Genomic DNA, 25,003 nt, shown 5'->3' with positions numbered 1-25,003 from the left:
AGTCATGGTTTCATTGAAGTCAATGGGAGTTTTACCACTGACTTCAGCAGAGTGAGGATTTTGCCCTGCGTGTAGACATATATAATTTTCAGCCGATAACAAACTAGGCTAAACACATAAGAGTTATGTTAAAGCAATATTAAGGGTACTTATTAACAAAAGCAGGAATAGCCAAACACTGGGGAATCTTACTTAGCTTATATTTCCAAACACAAGTGGAACACAAAGGCGCTAAAGCTCATAGCCAGATTTTCCTTCTCTGTGTGTTGTCAAAGTTCTCATGCTTTTAAGCAGCACTGAACCCTCATACTCTGATTTATGTTTTGCACTACCACTCAGTAACAATGGAACTAAATGTTATCTCCGGGCTATTTCCCCCTGGGGTAAAGCACCTTGTAGAAGTCTACAATGACCTCGAAGGATGACTCAGAAACACTTTTGAAAAGAAGTCCTCATGGCTGGGAGATGATATCATAAAACTGTCCCTCCCACACAACCCCCCTCCACAAATACTTATTTAGACTTCATTCCCCAGTTTTTATTTGTAATTTATCAAACAGGAAGCAATGGTTCCACAACAGTTAAACATCTTATATATTTTGCTACACATACATATTTTGCAAACGCTTATTTACTTTTCCTACAAACATGCATGAGAAATAAGATGCAAGTCAATGCAGGACACACGCCAAACATCATCTAAAACGGAGGCAATCAATAATCACTCAATACAAAACACAACACTCTAAAGCAGTAATAGCAGGGTTTTCACAAAACAACAACTAGGGAGTCACAGTCTTCTGGAAGACAGGACTTTTTGGAACGCTGTTTTAATGTACAGAAATTAAAGTGCACAGATGGTAATTTAATTCATATACACTGCAGATGGCAGTGTTTGTACAGTAACCTTCCCTGGCAGCGGGAAGGGGGACGCTTATAACATTTGTGGGGATGGTGTGGTCCAGAGCTGGGGAAATGCAGGAAAGATGGACTGCAGTTTCATTTCAGATAAATACAGATAGTCCTTGCCTACAGAGATCATTACGGAGCTCCAGGCCATCAAAGGACTGGTAAAATTGACTGCTGGCATTTTTATTGTTCCTCAACTTAACACTGTAATTTTCTGAACTAAGTGTTCATCACCACTATCCATTATTTTTCCTACTTAAAATTACTTTGAAGCCTCTGATCTTCAGGCCGTTGTTCCATTTTGAATGAAAATGTAATTATTTTTGTAATATGAATACACATCTCATGCTGTCTCCAATGTTTCTCCTCTTACAGAATAAATACATAGTGAAAATAAGAAGACATGGTACGTGATAAATTAATGATGAATAAAAAGAAGGTAACCAGATGTCCTACATATCCTCTCTCATACTCCAAGGACAAGGGAAAAGTTAATGAAAAGGGAAGGCAACACATTTATAACATACAAAAAGAAACTTTTTTTCCCCCACAGTGCATAATTAATCGATAGCCCCAGTGAAGTCCTGTGGCAGTGAATACTAAGAAATGACTGGGAATCAAAAGAGGAATAGATATTTGGATGGATAATGACAACATATACAGGATACTCATTTTATAAACCAGTAGCACTGCATGGAGGTATAGGGATCTGCCAACATGGATCATCTTGCAGGAGTGGGACCATAACCCCTCATCCTTCAGAGCATAAAACAACCCCTAGTTGAGAGGGTTTAGGAAGACTCTTCCCCTTTGGGAAAATTAGATCCTTCCTCCGAAGCATTTGGTATTGGTCACTCTCGGAGACCGAATTCTGATCTATTTGAACCACTGGTCCAATTGCTATAGCAATTCCTATGTACATACCTGTCTGCTCCTTGTCAGTATAGACTTTAATTTGAATGATAGACATGAAGAATATTTTTGCTCTACACATATTGAGGCACCACTCTGATACCCTTCTTGTGGCTGTGCAATAGGAAGCTAATAAATAACGTACCTTTACATAAAGCTGCTGAAATTCGTCAAGGTTCAGTCTACCACTAGGACAGTCCTTTAGAAATCCTTTGTACCACTGTTTGAGTTCATGTTCGTTAAACTCCGTGCTCTTCACCAGATCCTCCATCACTTCAGGGGCCAGTTTGCTATTCTGTTTCCCCATTCTGCCTTAAGAAAAGCAAATTAATACAATTAGCCAAGTTGCTGTGATCGTTTTAAAACTTGATTAGCAACCAAGCTGGAGTATGCTACTGACAGCCTTGTTTTGTGCTCACTGATGCTTTCAGCCAAGCCTGCCCCATGTTCCCCCTGATTATTTGGATGCTAAACTATATTTAAATAAGTGATAGTTTAATTCTTAGTATTTCTCGAATTCAGCCTAAGAACTTTCAATTAAAGCTCTTAAGTCCTGCAGAGAGACTGCTGAGTTTGCTTTCAAAATAAATGAGAATTTGCTTAATCTTTTTATCTTTAATAATCATTTAATACAAGGATTCCACCCTTTTTCTTTTCTTTTTGAGAGGAATAACAGGTTCTTCCTACCAATGGTTACCATCGTATTAAAAAGTGACCTTTCTTTTAGTAATCTTGATAAAGTGGTTCCTAACCATTCCTTGGGTATTCAATTATGAGAGAACGTTCCTTAGGCTGACATTGTTATTAGTCAATATTATGCTGGGTTGGAAAGGATTTTGTGATCTTTCCATTGCATTTTAAAATTCAGACATTTCACAGATTGATAGATATGATATTATTCACAGATTTCTCTTTAATCTTACCTTAAACCCCTCCACCGATGCCAGTTCAATGATTGACAGACTCTTTACAATTTATGGCCCCAATCCTGCAAAGGCTTCCACATATGATTAACATTACATTTGTAAGCAGTCCCATATGCATGAAGTTAATCACAGGTGGAAATCTTTGCAGGATCAGGGCCTGTAATACACCTCAGTCTTGAAATATGAAGTGTTCTACAACATTGGTTCCCAAACTAGGGCCGCCGCTTGTTCCGGGAAAGCCCCTGACGGGCCGGGCCGGTTTGTTTACCTGCCGCGTCCACAGGTTCAGTTGATCGCGGTTCCCATTGGCTGCAGTTCAGGACTGGCTTTAGGACCAGCGGGGCCCGATTCCAAGGTCCGGGTCTTCGGCAGCACTTCGGTGGTGGGGGGTCCGCTCCGCGTCTTCCGCGGCACAGAAGGACCCCAGCTGCCGAAATGTCACCAAAGACCCCAGAGCGGACCCCCACCCCGCTGCCGAAATACCGCCAGAGTGGACCGCCGCCGGGTGAGCCTAAAGCGCGGGGCCCTCTTAAGCGTGGGCACGGGGCCCTCTTACCCGCAGGGCCCGATTCTGGGGAATCGGCCTAAAGCCGGCCCTGCTGCAGTTCGCCACTCCAGGCCAATGTGGGCTGCAGGAAGCAGCGCGGGCCGAGGGATGTGCTGGCCACCCTTCCTGCAGCCCCCATTGGACTGGAGCGGCTGAACCTGAGGACGCGGCAGGTAAAGAAACCGGCCCAGCCCGCCAGGGGCTTTCCCGGAACAAGCGGCGACCCCAATTTGAGAACCACTGTTCTACAGTATATTAGTGGGACTACATTTTTCTTTTGATAATTTTAGGTCTTTTTTTATTATATCCACATTGACTAGTACAAATAATTCTCCCTCCCGTTCCCCCCCCCCCCCATCTCATTTTTTACTTTCTTACTAATTTTTTTTAGATAATCACATTTTATCCCAATGTGCATTTTTGCAGTAATAAAGACAGTGGATGGACAGTGTTGCCATTTCCTGTCCTAGGCTCTTAGGGCCTGATCTTGCAAGCCCAGCTCACCTGAGCAATCCTCACTCACATAAGTAATCCCATTGTATGAAGGGGTGAAGCCCTTACAGAACCAGGACTGAGAAAAAGAGTGGTTAGCTACCCAAACTGTGAGAGATGGGGAGGGGCTTCTCTGCAAAGGATTCTGGGTAGGGAAGCCCTCATTAAAACCCCTGGCTCCCTCCAAACTAGAGAGTCAGAATTAAAGGGTTGATGAGGAAGAGTCACCTGGAGCAGTGGTTCTCAACCCGGAGCCTAGGGCCCCATAGGGGGCCTTGAGCAGGTTTCAGGGGTGCCTCCAAGCAGGGCCAGCATTAGACTCACTGCGGCCCAGGGCAGAAAGCCGAAACACCACCGCCTGGGACTGAAGCCCAGGTCCCTGAGCCCCACCACCCAGGGCTGAAGATGAAGCCTGAGCAATGTAGCTTCGTGGGAGCCCCTGTGGCGTGGGGTCCCAGGCAATTGCCCTGCTTGCTACTCACTAACCGAAGTTCTGGCTTTTATATGCAGAAAACCAGTTATTGTGGCACAAGTGGGCGTGGAGTTTTTAAAGCATATTGGGGGGGGCCTCAGAAAGAAAAAGGTTGAGAACCTCTGACCTGGAGGAACCTGGGTCTGCAATAAGGCATATGGAGTGCTTTGAATGGGTAAATGGACTGACACTATCTTATGGAAAGACATTCTTTGTTGTTCTTTTGGAGTTTTTTATTTAAAATATTTTTTGGTACTTTTACTAATAGCCCCTGGACTGTGTCATGCTGATTTTAGAAACCTTCCCTTACACTGTTAAGTCTGCCATTCCAGCGATGCATCAGCTCATCACAAAACCATATCTAGGGCTCTTTCCATATGGTGTCTTAAACATCCCTGGTATCACATTCGAGTCACCTGTCAACCTCCGGTCAGGTTCTTCACAAGCCTGCCATCCCACCCTTCACACCAACTGTAGCAGAAAGGCTGTCCAAACAAGTCAGCAGGATGCAGTTCAGAGAGGTTTAGCAAACAAAGTACCAAACATTCTTTAAAAACAAAACAAACAAAAAAACCACAACAACAACAACGGCTACTTTTCCATAACAAAATGTCAGTCCATTTACCTTTACTCCATATGTCTCACAACTGGCGGAGATGACCCTTCCTCACCAGCTCTTCAACTCTAACTCTCTAGTTGGGAGAGAGCCAGGTGTTTTATAAAGGGCTCCTGTACCTAGAACCCTTTGCAGCGAAGTCCTTATCGTCTCTCTGGGTGATTGATAGTTTGGCTGACTCTTTTTCTCACTCTCAGTTCTATCAGGGATTCACCCCATCACACACACTGAATTCAAGTTAACCTGGTTAGCTGAGCACCTCCTGAACAGTGCCCTCAACCTCCATGGACTTTCATGGGTGTGGAAGGTGCTCCTCAGCTTGCAGGATCGGGTTCATATAGTCTTTCATTCACAACCTGCTCCCATCTAAGTCAATAGCAAAACTTCCCTTTGTATGCAACAGAAAACCCACTGGAAAAATATAGGGCCCGATTCTCCACTCCCCTGTGCTTAGTGTAGTCATTTACATCTGTGCAACACAGGATTAAAACACTACCATTCTGATCTGATTGCCTTTAACACCTCCTGTGCCCTCACTCTGCACAGGTGTGAATGACAACGCCAAATACGAGCCCCTAATCAGGTCCCTAATGTGAAGCATTGAAGAACATACTATGGGGAAGCAATCCTGAACTGGTGGAAGCATAGGCAAGTCTTTTTCATCTATTGGGCCCAAGTTAATTTGAAGTCCAGAGATTAATTTAAACCTTAAAAAGGAATAAAACAGACAGGAAAGAAGAACGGAAGTGGAGAAATATAATCATTAAGTGCTATATAGTGAACACTCAGTAGATCGTTGACATCCAATTATTGTCAGCACTTGAGATATGAGCTGTATTTATAAACAAATATGTCAGTTCTTTCAGTAATTTTTATATTGGCCCCTTTGTCGTCTTTTATCAAAAATGTATAACATAATTTCCCTTAATCTCTCCTTGTGGGCCACATGTTCTAAATGGCAGTACTTTGGTTTCATTTTATATGATATTTTCTCCACTATTTTGCTAACCGGGTGCTCAAAATTTCATGCGGTGCTTAGTTGTGTCCAGTGCACAGAAAGAAATAATGTCTTCCCTGGACCAACACTTAGCACTTGTGTTTCTACAGTCCAGTGTAGCACCTGCCTTTGGTGGCAGCTCTGTATTTCATATGAAAGTTCAATTTTAAATCACCTTCCTCTCCCTCCCGAAAATCTTTTTCCCCCATGCAATATTGCTTTTAAACAAACTATTCCCCATTTTTAAACTTAGTCTCTTTCCCATCAAGTGAGCTACTTGTTACTCTTCCCATTTCCATCATTTCCCCACAGCCTGCTTTATCTGGCCAGGCACCCATAGCGTTAGCCATCCCTCCTAGCTTTGCGTGGTTAGTGACTGTGACAGGTGTATCTCTTTGTGCAAGTCTACTGAGTGATACTAGACATGGCACTAAAGCCTCTCCTCTGGATCTCTGCTCAATACCTCTTCCCAAGTTCTCACAGTTCTATTAATAATCTTTGTTTACAGCCCTTCCCATTCCATCATGTATCCATCTAGGGTGACCAGATGTCCTGATTTTATAGGGACAGTCCCAATATTTGTGGCTTTTTCTTATATAGGTACCTATTACCCCCACCCCAATTTTTCACACTTGTTATCTGGTCACCCTTTATCCATTCCATAATAATTGTATCCAAACCAGCTTGTCCCGGGGCAAGTCATAACTGTTGGCAAGTCACGTTGCCAGGACAGCACAGGTTTCAGCAACAAGAGCATTTTGGACACCCAGAAAAAGGGACACAGTTTCAAAGGATTTACTGGGTATGAAATGAGTGCTGCAAGTATGACCATGTAAAATAGTGCAACCAATAGGACAAAGTATTATTAGCCAGGAATATCCCAAAGCCTTAGGGACAAATTCTGTCCTGTGTTGCACAACCACATTATGGTGCTGCACAGACGTAACTGAAGGCACAACTGGGCTCATAGTTTCTTTAGGTATTGCCCATATCTAGCAGACAGACCTGGTAAAACATGCTCTGCATTTGCTTCCGATGTAAAGATCGTTACCATACCAAAAAAGCCCATTTTCAATCTCTTGTGTTCTTTGTGAATTATTATAATCCTCATGTGGAATAACTATCAATTTATCAATTTTGTGTAGGCAAAAAAAACCTTGCTTCTACTCTCATTTAAACCAGCATAAATCATTGAAGTTACACCAGTTTAGACATGGGTAAGGGAGAGACAATAGCTCTAAATGTTTGTCACAGTCAGACATATGCTTTCGGCTCAAGTGCACCTCCCATACATTGTACAGGGAACCTCAGAGTTATGAACATCTCAGGAATGGAGGTTGTTGGTAACTCTGAAATGTTGCATCTGAAGAAGTGAGGTTCTTACCCACAAAAGCTTATGCTCCCAATACTTCTGTTAGTCTCAAAGGTGCCATAGGACCCTCTGTTGCTTTTTACAGATGCAGACTAACACGGCTACCCCTCTGATATCTGAAATGTTGGTAACTCTGAACAAAACGTTATGGTTGTTCTTTCAAAAGTTTACCACTGAACATTGATTTAATACAGCTTTGAAACTTTATTATGCAGAATAAAAATGCTGCTTTTAACCATCTTAATTTAAATAAAACAAGCACAGAAACAGTTTCCTTACCTTGCCAAATCTTTTTTTTTTAAATCTTTCCCTTTATTTTTTTTAGTAGTTTACATTTAACACATTACTGTATGGTATTTGCGCTTTTTTTTTTTTTTTTTTAAATCTATGCTCCTGCCTGATTGCGTTCTGGTTCCAAATGAGGTGTGTGGTTGACTGGTCAGTTTGTAACTCTGGTGTTCGTAACCCTGAAGTTCCACTGTATATGGCAAAGTTAATATACACACCTGCTATTATGGTAGGTTGATAATGTGAATATTCCAAATGCTTTAATAGGGCAAGATTGAGCCTTTTGGTCAGAAAGTCATATATTCCTCAGAATATCTGGCCCGGTATTGTCTTTGGATGCCCCCCTTTCCACAAAGCTTGTGAATTTATACTGAAAAAAAATTATGTTGGGTTAATTTGACACATTATATATTTAAAACCCTACACTGGCTAATCTAGTAGTAATACATTTTTCTCTTTCCCTCCCATCCCAATTGTTTACAGACTGGCTATTGTACTTGTTGTTGTGTTTTAACCGGCCTGCTGATTTCCTTTGTTTCTTTTTTGCCGTTTAAAAATAGTGCTATATTTTTCAGTCCCCAAGTAGCTTACTTGTTTTCCAAGAGTTTTCAAAGATGACTACCAATACGTATAACTTCCTTTACTATACTCATAAGGAGCCTAAAATGAATGTTGTCTGGCTTCTTTCATTCATCTGTGTCATTTTTACTTGATTTATTAATTTGGATTCTTGATATTTCCATATCCTCATTTTTTTTATTTATAATTATATATATTTATTCACAGAGTCCCATTGATTCATATGCATTTCAGATATGTAAAGCAGAGAAAATCCCTTCAGGAAATAGCATTCTTCTGTAAAGCTCAACGCCATTTTCCAATAAAAATTATTTTCTAGGTTACGTGGATGTAATTATTGAAGTCCATGGAGTTGCTCTGGATTTATACCAGTGTATTTGAGCAAACAACTGACCCAACATATCTATCTATAATCTCTTTCATCATCATATTCACAGAAACAAGACACTCCTTTCCTGTCTTTCTCTGTGATACATAATCCTAGTATTTGCTCACCTGCTTGTTCTACTACAGATTGTCTGATCTGCCTCAAACACCTTTCAGCAGCCTTTGATGCATCTTGCCATATAATGTGAACCTCTCTGTATATTGTATTCCTGCTAATTGCAATGAATAGTTTAACAGAAACCTTTCATAAATGATGCTTTCTGTAAAACTTAACCAACAGGTAAGGAAGTGATAATTTGGGACTGAAATCTTATGTATTTTCATTTATTTGTTGGTCCAGTTAAACATGGTACATTATCTGCTTTGTTCCATTTGATGCAGGGAACCGAACTAGTTGATCAGTCCCGTCAGGTATAATCCTCTACTGTAATTATATCAACTCATTTTTTCCATCTCCTTTTCAACCTCTAGTTCTTTTGTTAGCAAAATACATTTGAATTACAATCTGCAGTAAGGCTCAACAGTGTCATATGACTATCAAGCGCTGAGGCTTCTGGTTGCTGTAGATCCAATTAATTTTGGTAAGAAACCTATTATTCGTAGATTTTTCTAGTTAGCCATGAGATTTAGTTCAGTCTTAGAGGGTTTCTTTGCATCTCTTATTATTATGGAAGAGGTATAATCCATCTTTAGCAATGAATGTACTAGCTGCCACCACACATTTAATTTTCTAAAATTAAAACATTTTTACATTAAGCCACCATAATCATGGTTTACAAAACATGGGTTTTTTCCCCACTCTGAAAATCCATTAATATGCATTAGGCAGAAACAGCAGAGCACAGCTGCACAACCGCTAAGTTCTTCAAGTAGGCAGAAGGTCACTCGCTCTCACTATTAGAATCTTTTCGTGGAGCAAAATTTTTGTTTAATCTATTCATTTGCTTCCAAATCATTTTAGTATGTCAATATCCAAGCACTGTTGTTCAAGTGTTGCATATTCTGGAGAATGGAACATCATCCTAAAAAAAAAAAAAACTAATGTTTTGTTTCTAAGCAACATGCCTTGAACAAATATTTTTGAAACTTCTGTGTCAGCAAACTAAAAAAAAAAAAAAAAATGTACTTAATACAACCAGGGCAAAAATCAAGACTTTCCTGGAGGGTTGGCAACCCTAAGTATTGTCCTGGAGTCTCCAGGAATTAAAGATTAATCTTTAATTAAAGACTGACATGATGAAACCTTCAGGAATGCATCCAAGCAAAATTGGCAACCCTATGTTTCATAGATTCATAGATTCTAGGACTGGAAGGGACCTCGAGAGGTCATCGAGTACAGTCCCCTGCCCGCATGGCAGGACCAAATACTGCCTAGACCATCCCTAATAGACATTTATCTAACCTACTCTTAAATATCTCCAGAGACGGAGATTCCACAACCTCCCTAGGCAATTTGTTCCAGTGTTTAACCACCCTGACAGTTAGGAACTTTTTCCTAATGTCCAATCTAGACCTCCCTTGCTGCAGTTTAAACCCATTGTTTCTGGTTCTATCCTTAGAGGCTAAGGTGAACAAGTTCTCTCCCTCCTCCTTATGACACCCTTTTATATACCTGAAAACTGCTATCATGTCCCCTCTCAGTCTTCTCTTTTCCAAACTAAACAAACCCAATTCTTTCAGCCTTCCTTCATAGGTCATGTTCTCAAGACCTTTAATCATTCTTGTTGCTCTTCTTTGGACCCTTTCCAGTTTCTCCACATCTTTTTTAAAATGCGGCGCCCAGAACTGGACACAATACTCCAGCTGAGGCCTAACCAGAGCAGAGTAGAGCGGAAGAATGACTTCTCGTGTCTTGCTCACAACACACCTGTTAATGCATCCCAGAATCATGTTTGCTTTTTTTGCAACAGCATCACACTGTTGACTCATATTTAGCTTGTGGTCCACTATAACCCCTAGATCCCTTTCTGCCGTACTCCTTCCTAGACAGTCTTTTCCCATTCTGTATGTGTGAAATTGATTTTTCCTTCCTAAGTGGAGCACTTTGCATTTGTCTTTGTTAAACTTCATCCTGTTTAACTCAGACCATTTCTCCAATTTGTCCAGATCATTTTGAATTATGACCCTGTCCTCCAAAGTAGTTGCAATCCCTCCCAGTTTGGTATCATCCGCAAACTTAATAAGCGTACTTTCTATGCCAATATCTAAGTCGTTGATGAAGATATTGAACAGAGCCGGTCCCAAAACAGACCCCTGCGGTACCCCACTCGTTACGCCTTTCCAGCAGGATTGGGAACCATTAATAACAACTCTCTGAGTACGATTATCCAGCCAGTTATGCACCCACCTTATAGTAGCCCCATCTAATTTGTATTTGCCTAGTTTATCGATAAGAATATCATGCGAGACCGTATCAAATGCCTTACTAAAGTCTAGGTATACCACATCCACCGCTTCACCCTTATCCACAAGGCTCGTTATCCTATCAAAGAAAGCTATCAGATTGGTTTGACATGATTTGTTCTTCACAAATCCATGCTGGCTATTCCCTATCACCTTACCACCTTCCAAGTGTTGGCAGACGATTTCCTTAATTACTTGCTCCATTATCTTCCCTGGCACAGAAGTTAAACTAACTGGTCTGTAGTTACCTGGGTTGTTTTTATTTCCCTTTTTATAGATGGGCACTATATTTGCCCTTTTCCAGTCTTCTGGAATCTCTCCCGTCTCCCATGACTTTCCAAAGATAATAGCTAGAGGCTCAGATACCTCCTCTATTAGCTCCTTGAGTATTCTAGGATGCATTTCATCAGGCCCGGGTGACTTGCAGGCATCTAACTTTTCTAAGTGATGTTTAACTTGTTCTTTTTTTATTTTATCCGCTAAACCTACCCCCTTCCCATTTGCATTCACTATGTTAGGCATTCCTTCAGACTTCTCGGTGAAGACCGAAACAAAGTGTTGGTGAGCACTTTCTTACATGAGGAATCCCAGTGGGGCAAATTTTAATACCTTTCCTCCTCTTGAGTAGTACCTTACTCCTTGAGCAGTGCCTTTGTGCCACATTGCAAACCTCTAGCAGACACTGAGGATGGAGTCAACGTATCTTAGGTCGACTTAGTGCGGTGTCTACAGCGCACTGAGTCGACGGGAGACACTCTCCGGTCAACTTACCTTACTCCTCTCATTCCATGTGGAATACCGGGGTCAACCAGAGGGCGCTCTGCCATTGATTTAACGGGTCTTCACTAGACCCACTAAACTGAGCCCCAGTGCATTGATCGCCAGAGCGTCAATCGCCAGAGTGGTAGCATAGACATAGCTTCAGATGATTATCCCCACTGCTCCTCACCATGAATGAGAGTCACAATCTATTCCTTTGTTGTTCATATAAGTACACATACCGTATCATTCATATTCTATATAAAAATGGAAAAATACAGGAAGCAAAAACACTGGGCAAGTGAAGAACTGTGGGCATAATCTGAAATAACAGACCAATTTTCTTATTATTTTTTTACTAAGCTGCTTAACAAATTCCCTGTCGTGCCCTGGTAATAACTACAACTCCTGACCAATCTCAGCATTGTTCCTTTCTCCTCAGGCTACATCCGACACTGCCTTTCCTCTTACTAATGTCAGCATGAAGGATAGTTGGAAGCAAGACAAGGCTGTGAAACCAGCCTGGTGATTCATCCTTTCAAATATATTTCTTGTTCCACAGAAAAATAGAAATCTAGAGCCAGAACCTACCATTCACACATAAAGGCCAAAAATCTTCTCCAGAGAACCCAGCTTGAGTAAGTAGCTGGGGGACTCTGTGAGTGGAATGGGAGAGGAATTCTCCTATCCAAACAATGGAGTGGCCTGCTCTGGCCACAGCCCTCTCCAGAACCACCCTTGCACAATACTCTCAGGGATACACTGCAGAGGGGTATGCACCTCCAGAATGGCCTCCCCAAACCCTGTCCCATGCCTTATACAGCAAAGTGGTTCTGCTCCCCAAAAGTCCTCTGCACCCACAGGAGAGGAGACAGGATTTGTGCCATTGTGGCCCTGAAGGGGAAGATTTATCAGAACTGTGCAGCTTTGCAGAGTGCAGGAATTTGCTGTATTCTTCCCTTTGGAAGATAGGAAGGAACCCGAATTGCCAGCTTTTCCCTTCACATGGCACTTTGGATGCAACTGTATGATTTTAACCACACTTTTGCTATCATTTGTGCCACACAGTGCAACTGAGGCTATAGCCCTTAATGAAAAATAAATAAATGGGGATTTTCAGTGTAATGCTACATTGAAGTTAATGGCAAGAAGGCACCATTTACTGCTAACAAAACACACTTCACACACAAAGTGGGGGAAACAGGCCAGATTTTTATTTCTGTTACACCAGAGTAAATCCAGTGCAACTCCACTGACTTTATGCAGTTATTCCAGATTGATACTGGTTTTACCTGAGATCAGATCTTGGCTCAGTGACTCTACCCACAATGGAAACAATCTCTTTACTTGGGAGGAAAATGGAAAGTTCTGACATTATAAAATGCCATCATACACAATGAATTCCTAACTCATTGAAAGAGTTAAAGGATACACTTACTGAGTTGTTAAATAATAAACACAGATGGAGATAGAAAGTAAGAGGTTTAGGCAAGCGGAAAGAGTTGTTTTCAGATGCTATTTGAAATGAGATGGACAATTGACTAGGTACTAAGATATAAAGCAGTGTTCCAAAGGCCAAGAGTTGCAGGGGAGAAAGCTCTAACAGCTGCAATGACCAGATCGTGTGAACTGATGCCTTTTTAGACCGTGTGCCCACACCTGACTAGTCTTTCCCCCATTTCTGCTTATTCTGTTTCTTCTCCTCTTTTGGATGAGGTTTTGAAAGTAATATTACATTTTTACAGGTGCAGGGGCCCAGCTCTGGGCCCCTGGAAGGGGCGGGGCTTCGGGCAGAAGGGGCAGGGCTGGGGGTCAGCGTCCCCCAGCCAGCCCATCCGTGCTGCCTGGCTGCGCCGCCCAGGGCCCCAGCGAAGATTTAAAAGGGCCCGGAGCTCCAGACACTACCGCAGTAGCCCTTTTAAATCGCCGACCCGGGGCAGTTGCCCCTTTTGCACCCCCGTGTCGGCGGCCCTGCTGGTAGCCGACTGGGGGGGGAGGGGCAAAAGGGGCAGCTTTAACGTCAGCTGCGTACAGGCCGGTACTAGCTTCTTATTGGTACGCCGTACTGGTCCGTACCCGCCCACTTTCATCGCTGCACCTATGACAGATTTCTCAGATAGTTTAGTGATATAAGGCTGGATGTCCATAAGGGATAATGGGTAGACATGTTTTGCTAATGCTGACAGAAAATAACCATCTCAGTATAGGAGACAAGCAGATCAGTGGCCTCATTTCTCCTCATGCCTAGCCGTTGTTAGCTGCAGTGTTCTGTAGGCACTGGGTTGCTGCAAGTTTTAAGGAGAGATTTGTTTTTATCAGGATTAAGATGAATATTTCCTTATTTGGGCAATTCTCTTCAACTCTGTCCTCATCTAGAATAAGTGAAAACAGAACTTCAAAACATTTCCACCATCTATTGCTGTAATATGGGATTTATTCATATGCTAAATACCATGCAGCTGAACTTCAGTAATCATTAATCTGATTATTCAGACTGCTTCTCACTCTCAGTATTCATTCAGTTTGATCACTGTAACAAGTTTGCAACATGTTTCATGGCAAAGTTGTCAGTTTCCAGCTGATTTCTGTGAGGTTTTTGGTTGCAAGAGTTGTTGCTTCCAACAGACCACACTATTTCCTCCTACTTCAGTTCCCCTCAGTTACTGATAAGGGAGTCCACAGTCTCCTGAATATACCAAGTTCAACTTGACCACTTAAAGCAAGTTGGGTGGCTGCAATGCCACTATTGATAAGCATTTCAGACTTGCTTTCCAATGGGACGGCTTGCACCATTTTAAAATCTTAAGAGATTCATCCCCTATTCAAAATACCATTTCTCGATGCTGAAATATTTGATAAGTACTGCTCAGTTGCAAACTCTTCTTTGGAGAAGATGAGCAGTTCCAGCTCTATTTGCACATCAATGCCAACCTCTGTGGGTTCCAGCCTTCCTTTGGAGTTGAGGCTATATTTACCAGGGTTATAAACAATTTCCTGTTGGTTTTCGATCCTGGTCACCTATGCATTTTAGTCACACCAGGCGTGTCACTGGTTTTTGATACAACTGAGCATGGGTTGTTGCTCCAGTGACTAATGATCATTGCTGCTGGGTCTGGAATTGTCCTTTAGTTCCAGTTGTGCCTAGAAGATCATGTTCATCTTGATGCACATATGTGTAATCACTGAGAGATTAGATGTGATAACTTTCAAAGATCTAATCTGTCTCCCATGTTTAGTCCTATTGGTAAGATTATTTCACACCATGGGGTAGAGCACCATGAGTGTATTGATGCCTCACAACTGTATCATTCTTGCTCTGGGATGCCTGCAAGTTTAGTCTTTACAAAATGTTTGGATGCATCAGAACCACCTTCTCCTCCCCACATGAAACCAAAGTCTTGTCAGCAGTTAGAGGTCATGGTACGAAGATGCTCTTTTTCCTCGTAACCAGCATATTGAGGGTACATGCTTGGAGACAGTGAGCCAGATTTAAAAACTTGGCATCGCGTCTATGGAAAGCATGTGTCAGAAAGTTTTTGTTTTCTCCCCACTGGTTATGCAATTTACAATGGCTGCTCCCTTTTCTAATCTGTGGCAACTTCACAAAAACAAAACACATGCCCTCATGATCACCAGATTTGATTGTTGTAATTTCCTCTTAACAGGAATTCCAGCAGTTCATCTGAATTGCTTGCATCACGCTTACTCACTAGGTTGAACAATCATGATTATTCCTGTGCTCCTTATACTTGATACATACAAAATAGCAAAATTACTTTAAATTGGCATGGCTGGTATTAAACAGTTTAGATCTTGGCCACATTCAAGACTTCCTCTTTTAGCCTTATCCTGGCAGGTGGCTATGCTCAAACATCATATGATTTCTTATGACTATGCCTTTGAGTCTTAAATGAATGAATTCTGCTGTGATGAGCCCTACAGTGTAGACTTCACTCCTTCTTTACATCCATCTCAGCCCCTTCATCAGGGCTTTTAAACAATATCTACCCCCCTTTTCTGTAAGTGTTTTAAGCACTCTGCTGGCCTCGTATTTATTACTTTACCCCTTGGGTTCTTGTTTTTTTGGTACAAACTCTAAAATGGTGGGCTTTATTAATCAACTATTTTATTGTGCTAATAATTTACAGTGTCCAGAGCACTTTAGCAGGAAGGAAAATGGGTGCAAGGGCAATAAAGCTACTCTACAACTACTATTACTCGTGTAAATATTTATTCTTTTTTCACCACTCTATTTACAGTTACAAAGTGCAGATTTCCTTAAAGACAATCACAGAACCCAATATGTTAATTGTTAACATGACTTCAGCCTGTCATGAATTGGTATTCACTGTGTTCCTGACACTGGTGGTTAACTTAGCAATCAAAATGTTTTTCGAGGTCCTATTTGCTAGGGGTATAATCTTGCCTCACTAGTTGATCATTCTCTCTCTACACTAGAAACTTAATTCAGGTAGGACTCAGTGTCAGAGAGCACTAGTTTATACAGCATAGGTTCTCTCTTATGGGATTGCTATTTACTTCAACCAGGGAAGGAAATGCATTAAGAGGCAAATCGAGTCTCTTTCTTCCTGGGTGTGGAGGATCCCATGTGCAGAAGAACTAATGCAGTTATAGTGCACAAAAGAGGTGAAAACAAAGGATGAGGAGGGCATGGGAGTGCATACTCCCTATAGTGTGAAGCCCTGCTCAAGATGAGTTCCCTGAGTGGCAACACACAAGAGGTGGGAGAGGGCAGGAAAGTGCTATGGAAGGGCAGGGCCAGAGGGCTCCTGGAGCAGTCCTCCCACTCCCCCACAGGATGGGGAGCTGTACAAGAGTCTTAGGAGGCTCCTCCAGCCACTGGGTTACAGTAACTGCCATGAAACAGAGGTTTCAGCCCAGAGAGGAAAGTTTCCTCCTATTCTACGTACCTGTCCTCTGCCTAAGGCCAGGGGATGAGTTCAGGTGCTAGGCCTGAAAGACTTAAATTATGTATGAGAAAAAGCTAGGATACAATCTTAAAACAACAAAGAAAGATTCTATTAGAATGTGTCATGAAAGTTTTGCAAAATTACAATTAGATTATGCATACTAAGACTTTTAAAAACCACAATATGATCCAAAATCTGCTCCACGTGGAATTGTTACCCAAATATGCCCTTATCCATGCTGTCAAGGCAGTATGTTTGAGCACCCATATGCTGGGTGTAATGGCCTCACGCAATGATTTCCCTCATGCCGGCTGCCCCTGCAAGGAGGACAAATAATTTGCAGGTCGACATGTACGAACATAGCGTTAGTGGGCCTCAAGGAGGATCAAATCCTGAAGCCCTTTTTATTCAGTGTTCACTCATTTAGTGCTACCTCATTGGGAATTTGCCTCAATACAGATGTTAGTAGAAACAAAGTACAGACTTTAGGATTTGATCTATAGGAAATAGAATAGAATCTTCTACTTTTATTCCTCCACTCTTCGCATCCCTTCACTAGTTTCCTCTTCTCCAGTGAATCCAACTACTTGTAGTCATCTTTAAGGCCCTTCACAGCCTATCCTTGACCTAGCTATCATCTCTTACATGGTATTGTGAGGTCGCCTCCCACCTAAGTTCCTTAAATGAAGCTAGCTGTAATTGTCCATTTTTAATTTTTTCCAATATGCACCTTTGAACTTTCTCCCATTCTGCCTTTCATGAATGACAGGAGCTCCCCACAAATATCTACAAAGCCACCTTATTATCCTCCCTTCAAATTCCTTCTTAAAACACTTATCTGGCATGATGTGTACAATGCCCCCACAATTCCTTAATAATGGTAGGCAGCTGGTTTGCTGAAACCACTGATTTTCATGCTCACCAGTATCATCTCACTATTTTTCTGGGCCCCCCAATCTGTTTTGTTCACCTATAGCCTTATATGTAGGTTGCAAGCTCTTTGGGGACAGGGACTGTCTCTTGTACTGTGCCTAGCACAATGGGACTCTGGCCTCTAAGGGCAACAACAATATTAATTATTATTATTCCACAAAAAATATCACTATGAGCAGTCTCATTATAATAGAAAAGGCTCAATTGGGCAAAAGATTATTCTTCATCCTGGGTGTAGCATCTGGGTCTCTTTGCTCACTGCAGTTACAGAGGGATGGCACTAGTAGCTGTGCTTATTGGTGCGAGAGGGTCTCTGCTAGACAGTATCTGAAGCCAAAGGGAAGCAGGGGTAGCAAGACAAGTCCAGCGCCTCTCCCTCTTTCTGCAGGGAATAGCTGCAGCAAGATTAGGAGCAGGGATTCACTCTTACTCTCACCCCCACTCACAGAATACTGGCAGCTTCTCTTCTCCCTCTCCACCTCTACTTTGTGATGAGAGTTTTGCCTGATAAAGGTGTGAATAAAAAAGTGAACAAGGACATCAGGATTTGTCTCAATAAACAGAGTTGCACCATAACTGAGATAATTACAAGCAGATTTCACTATTCTCAGTCTTGTATTTACACACAATTATTGCATAAAAGAATGAAAAAAAAAGACTGATCCTCAAGGGATTAGCTGTCTTTGGGTCAAATTTATCACTGGTGTAACTGAACGGATTTCAGCTGATGATTTTGACCCTTTGTGCTAAACAACCACACTAATGAAAACCATATGAATGTAGATGCAGCAGCTGTTAATGGAAGTGGTTAGTATGAATATAGATTGAGGCTTATTTTTCTACTAAAACCCTTTTAAATTTAAACACAGCATCTGTTATTATGGCTATTGCTTCCCTCAGTACAAAACCAACCCCGCACTCAGACCTCAGTCATCAGAACTTTCCCCTGTGGCTACTTTTGATGGTACTCTATTAAATGCAGAAAAAAATGCATTATCGAGACGACGAATCCTAATTCTGCAGGATGAAATGAATGGCTTTATGCTTTCAAGTCAGACATAGAGGGATGGTCAAAATTATTACTCGGCTAAGTAAGTCAACAACTGAATCATGCATCACTACTTATAACTCAAACAGAAAAAAATACTGAAGATTTAACTTGTGGCAACATTAAATACAGAAGAAAAATAAAAGAGACCTGAAAACTTGTCTTTTTCATGGAGAAAGATGCGCAGGTAAATTGCTTTCTGGGGACTGGATAGCTCTTGGACTGGTAATAAAAGAGGGAGAGACTTTCAGATCCTGGTTACTGCTTCACATTCCATCCAAGCCAGTAGTGACAAAGTTATTGTCATTTGTCAGTTGTTTGATGGTCTATGTGGGATAAATGGTTGTTTTCTCAGTCCGATTCTAAATGGGAAGGTAGGTACCTATTTCACAACAGAATGAAAGGATGGGCTTGTGGTTAAGGATCTAGGGGGAAATCTGGGTTCTGGAAAACTTTGCTTTGTCAGAGATTTAATATGCTACCTTAAGCAAGTCAATTAATCTTTCTGGCCTCAGTTCCCAATCTGTAAAATGGGGAGAATAATAGTTTCTTTGTCTGTTTTGTCTATTTAGAGCTTTTAAGGACAGGGCTGTCTCTTACTATGTGTATGTACAGTGCCCAGCACAATGGGGCCCATCTCTTGGTTAAGGTCTCTAATCTTAAATAATAATAACCACTGCACTAATTGGCACCCTTATTGGACATCTGGGCAAAGAGGCCAATGTCAGATGGGCATGGAAACTGAATGAGCCTTTCACTGGGTCCCTATAGTTCAGAATTTAGGAACACTGGTGGGGAAGCTTTCACTGGTGGTGCCTGTGCTACATCTTTTACATAGATACTGAGCAGACTTCATTTTCTAGGACTACAATGTGGGTGAGGTAATATCTTCTATTGGACCAACTTCTGTTGGTAAGAAAGTCAAGCGTTCAAGCTACACAGAGCTCTTCCTCGGGTCTGCGAAAGGTAGACCAGGCCTGGTCTACATGACAGAGTTAGGTCTATGTAAGGCAGCTTACGTCCACCTAACTCTGTAAGCATCTACACACTAAAATGTATCTCCCACCAATGTAATTCGTCCAACACTCAACCTCCACAAGAGGCAAAGCACCTAAGGTGGTGTAGTTAGATCAAGACAGTGTCAGTGCAGGTATTGCGCTGCTTACATAGACTGTTGCTGCCTCCCAGAAACCATCCCACTATGCCCCACACTAGCAGTTAAATTGGAGCAAGCCCTCCTGGTGAGGATGTGCACCATCAAAACAAGGAGTGTAGTGTGGACGTACAAAACCGATTCAATTACAGTAGTGACTGTATGTCTACGTAACTTAGGTCAACTCAGGGCACGGCTACACTAGAGAGTTTGCCACTGTAAGCTCTCTAATGTGGCCATGTTAAGCCAACGGGAGCGAGCTCTCCCATTGGCTTACCTACTCCAGCTCCGGGGAGCGGCAGTAGTTATGTCAGCGGGAGAAGCTCTCCTGCTGACATAGCACTGTCCGCACCAGCACTTATGTTGGTGTAACTTACGTCACTCAGGGGGGCGATTTATTCACCCCTCCCCCCGAGTGACAAATTATGTTGACATAAATTGTAGTGTACACACAGCCCTCATTTTGTGGTGCAGACTTTCCCTCAGTGTCACAGTTCAATACAAGATCAAATAGATCAAATAGACTAGCATAAGTAGTTAACACATATTCTAAGGGACTATTCAAAATGGTGGCCCATTAACACACCTTTAGTCATAGGAGAAAAAGGGGGGGAGGGATAGCGGGTTACAGGCTGTTATAATAAGCCACGAATCCAGTGTCTTTATTAAGGCCATGATTTTTAGTGTCGAGCAAGGTTATGAATGTAAGCTCCCAAGCTTGTCTTTTGAAAGTGTCGTGCAGGTTTCCTTTGAGGATGACGACTGATCAGTCAGCTGTAGAGTGAGCGCTTTGTGAAAAGTGTTCACCCACAGGTACAGTAATGTTTTTGTCTTTTATCATTTTCCTGCGAGAGTTCATTCAAGAGGGGGGTGATTGTCTGGTTTCACCCACATAGTTTTTATTGGAGCATTTAGTGCACTGGATGAGGTACACCACATGTTGTGATAGGCATGTGTAGAACCGATGGATCTTGAAAGATGTGTTGTGGAGGGTGTTGATCATTGTAGCAGTGGAGATACGTCTGCAGGTTTTGCATCTGTTGTTCTGGCAGGGTCTGGTGCCACTTTAAGTTGGTGTGTCCTCATCTGTGGGGAACTTGCTTCTGATGAACTCACACAGAAAGATGATAAAAGACAAAAACACCACACCACCTATGGATGAACTACTTGTGCTAAACTATCTGTTTGATCGTGTACTTGGAGTGTCACAGCTAAATACCTTTCCCAGACCTGAAGAAAGAGCTTTGTGTAGCTCGAAAACTTGTCTCTCTCACCAACTGAAGTTGGTCCAATAAAAGACATTACCTCATCCACCTCGTCTCTAATATCCTGGGATCGACACGGCTACAGCACCACTGCATACAACAATAGAAGATTTTCTAGGGCTATCAATTCAACATTTTCAAAAACCACTAAATTAACTCAATTTTTTCTAAAAGAAATTGCTTCTATACAGATAGAAAAATTATGGGTTCAGTAATCCAGAGGAATTTTTTAAAGGCAATATATGCATATACTATCTCGTCAAAAAATAATAATGCACATAATTTCTCTTCTTTTGTATTTCACTTGCATTACTACAACTTAACAATACTGGTATTTGAAATCTGATTGACAGATAACATGCATGAATCTCCCAAATCCTTTTTCCTGATGACATACAAAAAGTTTTATAGATGAGAGTGGAAAAGAAAAGAAAGTTTCCTAGCAGGGATATTTATTGGAATGGCAACTGAATGTATTCGGATTAATATTGATAAAAAAGGCAAAAAAAGCCAAAGCAAAAGGAAAGCTCTCTCTGTAAAGGGATTTTGTTCACAAAAAAGGAACTTCATTATTATTTCATGCCCTTCATAGCAGGACCTTAAGCCCTGGCCATATCCCATATCCTAAGATTCAAACAGAAAACTGAGATGCTGGGATATTCATCAACTGCAAACTGTTAGGTATATTCAGTATCAATACCAGCATTTTAAAATTAACTCTGTATTGAATAGGACAGGGTAAATAATATGATAAATTTTCTCAAAATATAAAAAATACAAGTCCTTTGGCAAAATGTATATAAAAATCTTTCTGACTACATCTAGTGTGTGTGTGTGTGTGTGTGTGTGTGTGTGTATATATATATATACACACACACATACACACACACACACACACACACACTAGATGTAGTCAGAAAGATTTTTTTTCTCCTGAAAGATTGTATGTTATAATTTCAATACATTACAAACAATAGGCAAAATTTTCCTCCAATGGTCTTCAATGAGAGTTGCAGTTGTACAATTTTTTCTCAAAAAGTTAGCTTCTGCAATTGTGCTAATACAACACTATGATACTTGCACACCCACATTGTGTGTGTGTGTGTGTGTGTTCTGCTAGATTCTACAGCTACCAAGAAGGATTCAACCTATGACTGGGGGGGGGGGGGGCGGGGAGGGGAGAGGGGAAAACACAGAAATCATCCACTACCATAAGGCACCACAAATGTGCAGTCACTACTACATCAAAACTATGTGCCTCAGCCTGCAAGGATGAAAAGAGAGGACACTATTCATTTTCTTCCTCTTGCAGAACTGAGATAGACTTGTTTCTTAAATGCTGTCTTTCCAGAATTTAGCAGAGCAGCAGCCATCTTTGTTTTGAGGACAATAGAGATTAACAGGAAATGTGCAGCAGTCACCTTTGTTTTGAGCATCAGTGTATGGACAGATTCTAGCAACAAGCTACTGGAATCAGTTCAAGATGAGTAGCTCAGAGACTGTGCAGTAGCAAAGGTGCCAAATGACATCGGGGCAGGGGAAAGCAGCAATAAAGTAGATAAAGAAAAACTATTGTCACAGCAAGGAAAATACGTTAGGATTATAAAACTAACCCAATAAAGAGCAAAATTAAATTTACTTTGCTTGCATTCACAGCACTTATATCCACAAGGATGGAGCAGTAGAAATGGGCAGATTAAAAAATCTTGAAATTCAAAATTTTGAAATGCCAAGTTGCATTTCTGCTAGACTGTAGTTGAGGCAGTAAAATATCTTTAGGAGTCACTGCCCTACAACACACCAGCTGGCAGATTCAGATCTCCTTGAGAAAGCTGCCTGAGAGGACCCAGCTATGAAGGCAGCAATACAATCTTTGCCTTCTGAACAGTGGGACTTGCAGTAAATATCCATAACCCTTCATGGGGGCATGATGTTTCTTCATAACTCAGAACAGGTCACTGATGCATTGTCCATTGAGGCAGACAATGCATATTACATACTGAGAGGCTCAAGGATGGGGATTCCAAAAGCTCTTCAACAACTAGCCATGAATCTGGCACACAAAGGTACCAGTGAGACCAATACCTCAGTATGAGAGTATGGTTTCGGGGTATACAGATGCTCTTGTTCAAAGGATTGTAAAGATCTGCCAATTAGGGCAGTTAGTGGCTTTTCAAGCCAAAAAGAAATCATGGGTCACATAAGACTAGCAAGAGCACCCAGAAAGCAGTCAGCATTGAGTGTGTTTTATCACAATATCTGTTGATCCTGGATGACAATTATTCTCATTAGCTACTGGAGTGCCTATGACTTCGTTGGCAGCTATCACTGTAATCCCTTACCTACTTAAAGAGTGGCCAATGAGTGTTTCCCCAAATGAACCCTAACACTGAGTGTTTATAATGTGAGTAAAATATATGAAAACAAACATTTTTTTAAAATGGAATTGAAATGATGTGTGGTAATCATCTCCATGACCACTATGCTTGTATGTTTTCTTTCTTTCCCCAACATTTGTGTGTTTTAGAGTGCAAATTCTTTGGGGCCAGGACTGTATCTTCCCATACGATTATGCAATGCCTACCACACTATGGGAGCTACTGCACTATAAATAATAGAAAAGATGATTCACAACTTGATGTAGGATCAGCTTGAGATATATTATTAATTTATAGACCAGGAATCTCAGACAAGGATTTATAGATTCATGTATTTTAAGGTCAGAAGACACCGTTGTGATAATCTAGTCTGGCTCCTGCCTAATACAGACCATAGAATTTTGCCCAGGAATTCCTGCAACAAGCCCAAAAACGTGTGGTTGAGCTGCAGTATATCTTTTAGAAAGACTTTCAGTTACGATGTAAAGATTTCAAGTAACGGAGACTCCACAACATCCCTTGGTAGGTTGGGCCAGAGCCTCATTGTGCTAGGCGTCATACAAATATTGACACCTCGATATCAGTGCATGCGGGGAAAACATTAGAGAAACTCAAAGAAACAAATACGGACAAAATTTAAAAGCAGACTACAAAAACTGCAGCAAAAAACAAAATAATCATAAGAGCTATTATGGCAGTGGACAGAAATTGGAACTACTGAGTAAATCAAATAAGAATCCACAGGGTGCCAGCAGGCAAGGAACTGCCTGACCTGATTATATCTGTAGTACTATTTTTGTTAAAATTACTCACAGAAGTCTCTATATATACAGAGACATGTTATAGAATCCCCTCTGGAGTTGAACAAGGAAAGACTCCAAATGATGGCTCTTTGATTTCCTCACTTTCCAATCTCAAGGACAAAGAGACAATATTAAAACAAATGAAAACTAGAAAAGCTGTTTGTTGTTTGAAGGTGGGGAAAAAAGAACCACAGATCCCCTGACCTGAGCAGACTGGTGTCTTGGGCCAGGCAGAAAGAACTTACAAGGGTCAAGAAACAACTTCAAAAAGGAGCAGAAGTCTTCTTTCATCAGTTTGTCAAATCCACATTATCCTTCCAAGCTTATGTAAGCACCATCCAATCTGTGCACCAACAGAGGCAGGGATCCAGTAGAAAAAAATAGTATATAATCATGTAATTAAAGACTGCATTATTATGTATACACACAAAAGGTTGCACAGGTAACCTCAATTTGACATTTCCTAACTTTTCAGTCCTTGACTCTGCAACCTTAAATGATATGGAAAAAGGGGTAAACAGTGAGGTGGTACCATTTGCAGATGATTATGTTTTCCACTGTGCATTATCCCAACTATACATATAAAATGATGGGGTCTAAATTAGCGGTTACCACTCAAGAAAGAGAACTTGGCGTCATTGTGGATAGTTCTCTGAAAACATCCACTCAATGTGCAGCAGCAGTCAAAAAAGCAAACAGAATGTTGGGAATCATTAGGAATCCTTTTTCCAAACTGAAGAAAGAATGGTTTGTATTAATAACAACAGTTAATAAAAATCAGTTAGTGTTTAAGATCTTCATATGATAAGGAGTAATATGAAAGCTAAACACTT

General features: G+C 41.3%; 1 protein-coding gene across 2 annotated transcripts in view; it reads right to left on the bottom strand.

Moving 5' to 3' along the window:
* VSNL1 (visinin like 1) overlaps window positions 1-25,003 on the bottom strand; it is a 141,394-nt gene that overhangs the window by 68,942 nt on the left and 47,449 nt on the right. The window contains exon 2 of one of the 2 annotated variants that reach the window (XM_054024098.1): window positions 1,967-2,129. In XM_054024098.1, coding sequence (XP_053880073.1) covers window positions 1,967-2,128 — 162 coding nt within the window. In that variant the 5' untranslated portion in view covers window position 2,129. Of the gene's footprint in view, window positions 1-1,966; window positions 2,134-25,003 lie in introns of both variants that reach the window. The other variant, XM_054024097.1, reaches the window with a different exon arrangement.

Source organism: Malaclemys terrapin, chromosome 3, assembly GCF_027887155.1.
Source record: "Malaclemys terrapin pileata isolate rMalTer1 chromosome 3, rMalTer1.hap1, whole genome shotgun sequence".
Taxonomy (NCBI): domain Eukaryota; kingdom Metazoa; phylum Chordata; order Testudines; family Emydidae; genus Malaclemys; species Malaclemys terrapin.
This window is presented reverse-complemented; position numbering and strand designations above follow the sequence as displayed.